This window comes from Pseudophryne corroboree, chromosome 10 (assembly GCF_028390025.1).
Source record: "Pseudophryne corroboree isolate aPseCor3 chromosome 10, aPseCor3.hap2, whole genome shotgun sequence".
NCBI classification, from domain to species: Eukaryota; Metazoa; Chordata; class Amphibia; order Anura; family Myobatrachidae; genus Pseudophryne; species Pseudophryne corroboree.
This window is the reverse complement of record NC_086453.1, coordinates 381,464,651-381,475,786: the sequence shown is the minus strand read 5'-3', so window position 1 is coordinate 381,475,786 and position 11,136 is coordinate 381,464,651. Positions and strand designations below refer to the sequence as shown.

At 52.8% G+C, this 11,136-nt stretch overlaps 1 protein-coding gene across 1 annotated transcript in view; it reads left to right on the top strand.

Moving 5' to 3' along the window:
- PIK3CD (phosphatidylinositol-4,5-bisphosphate 3-kinase catalytic subunit delta) overlaps positions 1-10,390 on the top strand; it is an 83,418-nt gene extending 73,028 nt beyond the window's left edge. The window contains exons 8-20 of the mRNA XM_063941864.1: positions 351-384; positions 492-697; positions 808-929; positions 1,047-1,190; positions 1,424-1,523; positions 3,902-4,080; positions 5,241-5,350; positions 5,443-5,521; positions 5,870-6,037; positions 6,750-6,873; positions 7,654-7,799; positions 8,257-8,389; positions 9,528-10,390. Coding sequence (XP_063797934.1) covers positions 351-384; positions 492-697; positions 808-929; positions 1,047-1,190; positions 1,424-1,523; positions 3,902-4,080; positions 5,241-5,350; positions 5,443-5,521; positions 5,870-6,037; positions 6,750-6,873; positions 7,654-7,799; positions 8,257-8,389; positions 9,528-9,665 — 1,683 coding nt within the window. The 3' untranslated portion in view covers positions 9,666-10,390. The remainder of the gene's footprint in view (positions 1-350; positions 385-491; positions 698-807; positions 930-1,046; positions 1,191-1,423; positions 1,524-3,901; positions 4,081-5,240; positions 5,351-5,442; positions 5,522-5,869; positions 6,038-6,749; positions 6,874-7,653; positions 7,800-8,256; positions 8,390-9,527) is intronic.
- The last annotated feature ends 746 nt before the right edge of the window (positions 10,391-11,136 follow it).

The window sequence follows — 11,136 nt, the reverse complement described above, 5'->3', positions numbered from 1 at the left end:
AACTTAGTCCTCTGTCTACAAGGATCGAGTCTCCAGAAAGACATCTAGCCGCTCACTGTCTCCCTTGCTCCATCCAGCTTATACCCTACTGCGCCTGATGACAACCTTGCCGGTGGGGGAATAAGGAATAAGCGCCAGGACGTAGAACGTATACCAGTGCCGCTGTAGGTTCCGTGTTACGGCAGATGGATTATTACACATAGCTTACTCACACGCCTGTTTACATTTTCTGTAAATATTACTACATCTGAGTGCTTCTTGTTATGTGAGGCCTATTAACCGGCATTTAGGGGGCATGTCGTGTTCTCTGCACAGCGCAGACCTGTACGTATGTCTCGTCGTTGTCCTAGACTATACATAGTAACATTTCTAATGATACCCCCGGTGTGCGCGGAGTCCATGTGTTGTGTGTCTGCACCATGTGAATTGCCCCCCCCCCCCCCCCACATGGGCTGCTGTCTGAGCGGGGAGATCTGGGTCACTCCGAGCAGTGACAAACAGCAGGCGTCTTCTCTCTCCCCCTCTGCAGCGACAGCAGCTCCAGGAGATCGTGGAGAGGAAAGGCCAAGCCGAGCTGTACGAGCACGAGAAGGAGCTGGTGTGGAAACTGCGTCATGAGATTAAAGACCATTACCCAGAGGCCCTCCCCAAATTGCTGGTGACCACCAAGTGGAACAAACACGAGGATGTGGCGCAGGTATAGACCCGAGCGACGCGTGATAGCGACTGAGTGTCTTGTAGCGGGGAGGAGAGATCGGGGGGGAAATGGCAACTGAAAAATAACGTTTCTTATTGCGTCTTCAAAAGATGGTGTATTTGCTGCAGAAATGGCCGGACCTGCCGGTCCTCACCGCCTTGGAGCTACTAGACTTCAACTTCCCCGATCGATACGTGGGAGCCTTCACAATGGGTTGCCTGACAAAATTAACGTGAGTGCAGCTTATATGGGCAACGGTGGCCCTGCCCGGTTGGTCGGGGACTTGGGGGCGGATGAACACTCTGGAGATGAGTAGACTGTAGGTGACTCTAATCTGTCTTCTCTGTAGGAACGAAGAGCTTCGTCAGTACCTCCTGCAGCTGGTGCAGGTTCTCAAGTATGAATCCTACCTGGACTGTGAGCTGACCACGTTCCTCTTGGAACGGGCCCTGGTCCACCGCAAGATTGGACACTTCTTGTTCTGGCACCTTCGGTAAGAAGTGATCAGTGTGTAGAAACGCTGTAGATGATGGGACCATTGCAGACGGGTGGTGTTTCCAGTGGGCAACCAATGAGAGAGCAGATTTTTCTGCACATATGGCGTCCAAACGCACTTTGGGGGCGGCGTCCTTTAATCAGTCATGTACTGTATATTGTTCTGTACCCTATACCTATGGGTCCAAGTGTCCTCCCTGATGACTCTACTCATTCATCCTTCCACTCTAGGTCGGAGATGCACGTTCCGGCTGTGGCCTTGAGGTTTGGGCTCATTCTGGAAGCCTATTGCCGGGGGAGCACCTACCATATGAGGGTACTTATGAAGCAGGTAAGTACTCTATAGCGTCATTGCTGTCAGATGTAGTAACTGTGTATGTATACGGTTTAGTGTCGGCGGTCACCCACTACATGCTCTTCTTAAAGGGATATTTACCCAACAGAACCCTCCCTCCATGGTTTGTTAAAAATAAATAAATCTACCATCGCATTGGGAGTGGTAGCGCCATGCGCTATGGTTCATCCTAACCTGGCGCTAATATGTTAATTAGAATTGACTCCTCCCTGCACGCTGTACTCCCAATGGCACGCTACATGTTTTCTGTAGCAGCTTGTGAGACGGACAGAGGCGTCCCCTAGTGCTGCCGGAATGGGGCTTCTGTTATTACTAGCCATGTACCCGTTCCCTCTCCTACATCGGGAGGAGGTGGAGGGGGCGCAGTCCTTGCAGAGTAGAAAAGTTCTTCAATGGTTTGAGCCTGGCTGCCTCGTAGCTCTGGTCTTACCCTCGTCTGTTCCAACGGCTCCTCCGCAGAGGTAGTGCTGATCCCTGCGTTCTGCATTACAGCCGAGCAGCCCCCGGGTGTGCTATAGAAGATCTACACTGTCTAGACGGGATGCGGTCACATGACCAGCGGTCAGGAAGCAGACGCCAGGATCCCGATCGCTGGCAATGTCGACGCACAGGGACTATTACCACTCGTGGGTGTACACAACACGCATAGGGTGGGAATAGGGGATCGGTATGAAATACCTACAATCAAAATCCCGACATGGACAAAATACCGACATTTAAAATACCGACAAGGTCAAAATACCGACATGTAAAATGTCGACAGGTCAAAATACCGACATGTAAAATGTCGACAGGTCAAAATACCGACATGCAGGGGTTTTGTATGTCGACATAGGTCGACACGGACACCATATATGTGTGCCGCGTTACCTCGCTGCGCTCGGCACACTATTATATTCCCCTTCCAGGTCCACTGGGATGGTAAAGTATGAACAAGTCTGTTTCAATGAAAAAATCATGACAAACTCACGTCGGCATTTTGACCTGTCAGCATTTTACATGTCTGTATTTTAAATGTCGGTGTTTTGTCCATGTTGGGATTTCGTCCGTCTGTCAATTGCTGTCGGGATTTCGACCGTCGGGATTTTGATTGGAGGTAAATTGATTGCATCCCGGGAATAGAACCTGTGGCGGGTCTCCATTGTGCTTGCCTCACCCCCCCCCCCCCCCCCCCCCGGCCGGCATTCAGGTGACTGGGATCCCAATGTAGGTATGCTGACCTCCGGGATACCGAGCACCGGCAAAACTATCCCAATCTGTCTAGACACAGTCATTAGGTCGGCCCATATGGTCAACAGGTAATAGGTAGACAGTGGGTAAGGTCGACCTGACAATGACTGACGCAAAACAGGTCGACACAAGTTTTTTTTGTATGTTTAACCATATCTAAGCACAATGCCTCATTATCCCGGTGGGCTCGCGTCTCCGGCCAGGCTCCAGGCTGGTTACTATTCCCAGTCCTAGGCCACATGGATAGTAAAAGTTGGAAAAACATGAATAAAACCCCCCAAAATGTGTCGACCATTGTCCAATTTCGGTACCTGTCGACCTGAAGCACTGTCTACATTTTACCGGTTGACCTTGTGTACCCGTCGACCTATTGGAACCCGGCAGCCATTTATGGGAATGGCCATTTATCACACACCAGTGACTTGCTGCATTGGGGAGTAAGCTCTGCGTCCGCTGTGTCGGCAATGGCGAGCAATACAATAAAATGTGCAAGTTGTTATATTTAACAGAAAGAAATACAATGTTGTGCTACTGTATAGTCTCTGATAGTGATGCGCATGGTTCTCCGGAGCACCCGATAGCCTTTCACCTGGTGTTCAGTCCTTCACCCTCGGTGCGGGAGAAGATGGTCGGTAACGGGTCGTACACACTGGGTGCGCCAGTACCGTCATCTGCACCTACGTGACGTAGCAGCCATTACATCGCACTTTATAGAAAACCCTGCAGCCAATATTCAAGAGGCTTCTAGGTTATGTATCGCTGGTTTCCTGCTCCAGCCCACAGGTACCACCAACAGGACACATCGTGTGGTTGTCTGCATCCCACCTGCTTCCACAGAACCTGACCTGTTGGGGGTGCGGGAGGGTTGGAGTGGAGAACCGCTGCTCTATAGGATAATTGGTGCGCCTCTGCCCCCTCCTGGGCAAGTGATGGTACTGTAACCCTGATTCGAAGCTGCTATTTCCATGTAGATTGTAGTCCTCTCGGGGAAGAAGCGATTGGGCAGGTTCTTTAGCGGCTCACATGTTGGGAAGTGGCAGAGGGGGGGCAGAGGGGTTTATGATGTCTTCATAGTCCCCGATCCGTTATCTGTGACATATGACCGTGTGACCTTTGTGCTGCAGGGAGACGCTCTGTCCAAGCTTAAGGGTCTCAATGACTTTGTGAGGTCCAGTGTCCAGAAGACCAGCAAGGCCCAGGCCAAAGAGGCGATGCACATGTGTATGCGGCAGGACACCTACCTGGAGCCCCTGTCTCACCTCTACTCTCCTCTGGACCCGAACCTCATTCTCACAGATGTCTGGTGGGTACAATGGTGATCTGTGCTGCAGGAATATGGTACAGGCGGCGGTTATACACACAGCATGGAGGTCATGTAGCTTCTCTGCCTCCACTGAGATGGGCCTCTGCCTGGTGTGCCTCAGGTGCACAGGAGCGAGGTGCGGCCTCCGTCCTGTGTGCCTCAGTTGCACTTGGAATGAGGTGCGACCTCCATCCATCCAGTCTGCCTCCATTACACAGGGAGCGAGATGCGGCCTCCGTCCTGTGTGCCTCAGTTGCACTGGGAGCGAGGTGTGGCCTCCTTGTATGTCTGTCACACTGGGAGCGAGGTGCGGCCTCCTTGTATGTCTCTCACACTGGGAGTGAGGTGCGGCCTCTCTGTTACACTGGGAGTGAGGTGCGGCCTCCTTGTATGTCTGTCACACTGGGAGTGAGATGCGGCCTCTGTTACACTGGGAGTGAGGTGCGGCCTCCTTGTATGTCTGTCACACTGGGAGTGAGATGCGGCCTCTGTTACACTGGGAGTGAGGTGCGGCCTCTGTTACACTGGGAGTGAGGTGCGGCCTCTGTTACACTGGGAGTGAGGTGCGGCCTCTGTTACACTGGGAGTGAGGTGCGGCCTCAGTTACACTGGGAGTGAGGTGCGGCCTCAGTTACACTGGGAGTGAGGTGCGGCCTCTGTTACACTGGGAGTGAGGTGCGGCCTCCTTGTATGTCTGTTACACTGGGAGTGAGGTGCGGCCTCTGTTACACTGGGAGTGAGGTGCGGCCTCTGTTACACTGGGAGTGAGGTGCGGCCTCTGTTACACTGGGAGTGAGGTGCGGCCTCTGTTACACTGGGAGTGAGGTGCGGCCTCTGTTACACTGGGAGTGAGGTGCGGCCTCTGTTACACTGGGAGTGAGGTGCGGCCTCAGTTACACTGGGAGTGAGGTGCGGCCTCTGTTACTGCTCTCTCACCAGTAGGAGTACCAGTGCGCCCCCTCTTCCCCTCCTTGGGGGTGTCTTGCAGTATTTTGTAACTTACTCCAGGACTAGGTGCCATTGTCTGGGCGCTGTCCTCTGATTTATATACAGTACGGATCGGTCCCTCAGGCGTTATAAGTGCAGGCTGGTAGGTCGTCATCTAGGTGGGTGCTGTGTCCTTGATACATCAGGTACTTAGTCTTCCGTCTCATTGACAGTGTGGAGCTTTGCACTTTTATGGAGTCCAAGATGAAGCCGCTGTGGATCGTGTACAATAACGAGCTGTCTGGCGGGAGCAGAGTCGGCATCATCTTTAAGAACGGCGACGGTAAGAGCGGCTTGCTGGGACAATGTGCGATCTAGCGTGGACCCTGCGCTGTTTCATAGTAATCTGTACGTAATAATCTCTGACTTGCGCAGACCTGCGGCAGGACATGCTGACGCTACAGATGATTAAGCTGATGGATGTTCTGTGGAAGAAGGAAGGCCTGGACCTCAGGTACCTACCTATAAGGCTTTAGGGACGCAGCGTCGGCCTAGAGTACCGTGAGCACGCACAGGCGGAAAGTCATAGGAATGTTTTATAGCAGTGGGGCGGAAATGCTTTATATGTGGATTGACAGGTCTGTGTTCAGGTTTAGGTGACGTCACCCCTTGTGGTCAGTCTAAGTAACTACACTGGCAACCAGAGACGGCAGGTTTAGGTGACGTCACCCCTTGTGGTCAGTCTAAGTAACTACACTGACAGCCATAGACGACATCACTTATGCGGTGGGGGGTTGGTGATGGAAGCCGGGGGTACTTTCCTAGGCAGTAACTATATGAATGCCTCTTTCTCTCCTTGTAGGGTGACCCCGTATGGCTGCTTATCAACAGGGGATAAGACTGGTCTTATCGAGGTCGTCATGCATTCTGACACCATCGCCAACATCCAACGGAACAAAAGCAACATGGCGGCTACCGCGGCCTTCAATAAAGACGCCCTGCTGAACTGGTTAAAGAGCAAGAATCCTGGGTGCGTTACGGGAGTGGCTGCGGGAGGGGTAACTGCGGGTGTAGGGGGTCATTAGCGACTGCACGGGCGCCTTGTGGTGGAATATAATGCGGCGACTAGCGTGAGACACTGCGCTGAAACCAATAATAGGAAAATGTATGTAAATGCTGGTCAGGATCCCTCTTCATGTGTTTATCAATGTGTTTTGTGCAGATGAATCCGCACGATATATATATAGGGGGGTATTGCAGCGCATTTACCGCCTTGGCTGCGCTGTGTAAGCTGTCCCAGGTGGACGTTACATAAAATTTGCTTTATTATGTTATGGATCTGATATGTACTTATGTCAAAATCCACAAAGTTCCCTTGACCCACAGAGAGACGTTCTGCATTGGGGTGGTCTTCAGTTTGCCGGCTGTCGGGATCCGACGCACAGTATACCGGTGCCGGAATCCCGATAGCCGGCATACCGACACTTTCTCTCCCTCTTGGGGGTCCACGACCACCCTGGAGGGAGAATAGATACGTGTGCCACAGTGCCCGCAAGGGGCTCATTTGCGCTCGCCATGCTGTCGGTATGCCGGCGGTCGGGATTCCAGTGCCGGTATGCTGGTCGCCGGGAGCCCGGCCGCCGCATACCCTACTACACCCCTGCATTGTATGTGAATGTGTCCTTTATAGAATGGAAATATCCGCATTGTCTTATGTCTGAGAGTCTTCCTTTGTATAATAGGGAGGCTCTGGAGCGCGCTATTGAGGAGTTCACGCTGTCCTGCGCTGGCTACTGTGTAGCGACATACGTCCTGGGCATCGGAGATCGTCACAGCGACAACATCATGATTCGGGAAACCGGACAGGTAGGTGATCCCACCAGTGAGCCCTACTGATGCCATTTCTTACTGGACTACTAATGCCAGGATTACTCGGATGTATGTGGACGAGGTCACCGGATTGCCCTCAGGGATTCTGGGAATCTTTAGGGTGTGGAAGATGCTGGTTTCTGTAAATGGAAGCGATTGCTGGCGTGTGGCTATTGTGTGATCATTGGCGGCTGTATAATATTACCATTACTGTGGATTATAAAACATGTAGTGGCTACACGGCGGTAACGCGCTGTTCTCCACAGCTATTGGCCGGATCTCTGCTGTCCTGTGTCGCTCAGTTGGCCGCAGTAAGTTGCAGCATTATTGTGGCCTTTATGCTGTGTTGCCAAAGGAGATTGCACATTAAATAGGAGGGTTGGGAATGATGAGGTGTGAAAGCTGTTATGTTCTCTTTGATGTAACCAGGCTTCCTTCTCGCCCGTCACTGACGGACCCTATTGCCGTAGACCCTCGTCTGCCCCCAATGCAGAGCCCATGTGATGTGAGAGGTCCGTCCTATTAGGCGCCAGTATATGCTGTACGTACAAAACTCCACGAGCGGGAGGCGAGTTGTGTGGTTGCTGGTGTTTCTACCCTGCTACACGGCAACTTGCCCTCCACGGACCCAATAGGACTGAACCCTAAAACGGTGACTGTCGCGATCACTGAATGCCCGACCCTCCAGCTGATAGTTATTTACTGCAAACTGCAGACCATCCATTGGCAATACCGCACCGCGCCCTAATTCTAAACATCCGTGTTTTCATCTTCCAGCTGTTCCACATAGATTTTGGTCACTTCCTCGGTAATTTTAAGACTAAGTTTGGCTTCAACCGAGAACGCGTTCCCTTCATCCTGACGTATGACTTTGTGCACGTTATCCAGCAGGGGAAGACCAACAACAGCGAGAAATTCGAGAGGTGAGAAAACCTGGAACACTTTGTATGTAATGATGAATGCGAGACAGCGAGGAAGCTGGAACGTACAGGGAGAAGCCTTGTTCCTAGTTGGCCGGCCGGCCGCACTGGAGAGCGCAGGGGGCGGGGGCTGAATCTTTAGTTTATAGTGTTACTTTACAAGTTATGGTTTGTGGGGGTTTTTTATTGTCCCCGATTTCAGCATCACGTCTGGTATGTTACCCGGTTTGTGTTCACTCCCCACTCGTTATAAAGGGATCAGAAAAATAAAAATCAAATCTGATTATAAAACAATGTGACAGAAGTAACAGATTTTGTCTCCACCCCATGGGGCGGCCATATTGGGTGTGGCAGCAGAACGCATGAATAGGCTGGGACTCGGAGTAATGAGCTGTTCAGCGTTAGTCCTGCGGAGCTGTATTACCGGATGCCCATTGCCCTTTGTTCCCTCTGTGTACAGGTTTCGGGACTACTGTGAAAAAGCCTACACGATCCTGCGGTGCCACGGTTCCCTCTTCCTTAACTTGTTTGCACTGATGAAAGCGGCAGGTCTGCCGGAACTCACCTGTTCCAAGGATATCCAATATCTCAAGGTGAGCTGCTCCTATCCCTCTGTCTGTCGTCTGCGTACAGCGCCGGGAGCTGTTTTAATGGCTGTTCATAAAATGTGAGACACTGACCACTCCTGCTAGGAACAGAGACCGAAGGGGCTTAATGACGAAGCGGTTACTCGGCGTCCCGCATTGCGCACAATACCGGGTACGAAGCGCAATAACTGAAGGTTGTGTTGGGTCAGGCTGGTCTGTTATGTGAGACGTACGTCCTTTATATCTCCTTATTTATTATTGGCCTTTATATGGCGACGGTTTTACAGTAGAGAACTAAGACTGTGGTAAAATGGGACTGGTTATAAATAGATGTGTTGTGCCAAGGAGATGGAGGGGACAGCTGAGGCATTAGACACCTCATGCCTCTGTTCCCCTGGTGAATTGACACACCTTGTAACCTATGGGACACCTATATACAGGGCTGAGCTGGTATATTCATGAGAATATATTGGTGCCTCCGCGATGCACGGACTGCAGCTGACATGACGTGTCCTAACGGTGTAGAAACAGTCCAGGTTCTATGGGGGTTATTCTGACCTGTTCGCTCGCTGCGTTGTAACGCAGCAGAGTGAACGGGTCCCTGCAGCGCATGCGCCGCTGCAAGCCAGATGGCCGAAGGCGGTCGCTGGGCGGAAGGGGGCGGAACGGCGGCGTTTGGCCGTTGTTTTGTGGGTTTGATCCGGCCATCGCAGGCGTGGCCGGACCGAACGGGGGGCAAGCCGCAGCGGCTGCGTGACGTCACACGCAGCCGCTGCGGAGCGATGAGTAGCTCCCGGCCAGCACGCTAAAGCTGCGCTGGCCGGGAGCTACTCTTGAAGTGCAAAGGCATCGCCGCTGTGCGATGCCTTTGCACTTCTGCGAGGGGGGGGCCGGACTGACATGCGGGGCGTGCTAGCCCTGTGCTGGGCATCCCCCCCGCATGTCCGGGGGAAGAAGATCGTAACTGTGCTAAATTTAGCACAGCTACGATCAACTCTGAATGACCCCCCATGTGTGGAATGTTTCCCTGTGACCGGGGGACCACTATAGACGTAATAAGTGCACAGATCCATCTGATTGCGGTAAGTCGTTGCTGATATCTATATTCCGACCTAAACGCAGTTATCTCCCTTATTCCGAACAGGATTCCTTAGCCCTTGGGAAAAGCGACGAGGATGCGTTGAAGCAATTCCGGGTGAAGTTTAACGAGGCGTTACGCGAGAGCTGGAAGACCAAAGTGAACTGGTTTGCGCACACTGTGTCTAAAGACAACCGGCAGTGAGCGGAGACCGCTCGAATTCCCATGTACAGCGCCGGGCACAACTGGGCTCGTTCCAAGCCATCTCTAAACGTTCCTGGTCTAACACTGTTGCTGGGACTGTCTGCTTACGTCGTAGGTTTGCCGACACAAAGGTCCTGTCTGACGGATGCAGATCAATACATAATGACATCACAGTGGGCTTGCAAGGAACGATTGGAATGCTGTGCAATCTAGGGGCCCCTGATCCCTGGGGCCGCTGTGTCCTCCACAAGCTTCCAGCTGTCCTGGCATGTGAGCGTCGCCTTTTCTACCATCAGCCCGATTCTCTGATTCCGTCGGCATGTCGCCATCTGTGCTGTGGTGGAGAACTGATGACTCTGTAAATTATGTATGATGGGAGTTGTAGTCCGCCGGCATTTTGCGTCCTGTCACACCGTTGTGAAGGCGCACTCCTACGTCACAGACGAGGTGGGGAGACCTCGCGCTGGGTGATGGATGGCTCCAGTGTCCCAGTCTGCCGGGACCTTGGCGCTGGGGCGGTTTCATTCCAAGCTTGTTGCACTGGGAGCGGAGTCTGAAGCCCATATATACGGCAGATCTTGCACTGACCTATTCTCACAGACGCCCGGTCGTTTCCCACAAGCTCTGGACACGCCAAAGCCCTTTATGAAGCATCGTTGCAATAAAACAATTCCCCTTGTAATTATGTTAATAAATGTTCACTGTTAGTGTTTGGAAAGACAGAATTTTTGTTTTACGTCTTTTAATATTAAACGTGATCTCAATCTTCCAATGTATCCCAAAGATATCATCTACCGCGCGGCTTATTGGTGCCTGCAGTGACGAAGGTAAGAGGAGGCGGCGGCGGGCCGAACGCTGGAACATGACGCTGTGACGCATGTATCGTATCGGCCATTTAGGCAGCGGGTCTGTGTGAGGGCGACTTGCTCGGTCATTGTCAATCTTCCCATTCTCACCTGTATGTTATAGAAGAAAGTAACCCTGTACTTGAAATCACTACCGATGCTCCGCCTCCAACATTGGCTGTTCTGCAGAAGTCCAGAACCGACGCTCGTCACTCCCGAGTGCTGTGGGGACAGGGGGACGCTCGTCACTCCCGAGTGCTGTGGGGACAGGGGGACGCTCGTCACTCCCGAGTGCTGCGGGGACAGGGGGACGCTCGTCACTCCCGAGTGTTGGCTCTTTGGGGACAGGGGGACGCTCGCCACTCCCGAGTGCTGCGGGGACAGGGGGACGCTCGCCACTCCCGAGTGCTGCGGGGACAGGGGGACGCTCGTCACTCCCGAGTGCTGCGGGGGACAGGGGACGCTCATCACTCCCGAGTGTTGGGTCTGCGGGGACAGGGGATGCTCGTCACTCCTGAATGCTGCGGGGACAGGGGGATGCTAGTCACTCCGGAGTGTTGGGACAGGGGGACGCTCAGGTTTTCAGCTGTAGAATCCTGTATGGGGGACAGAATGTTGCCCTAAGC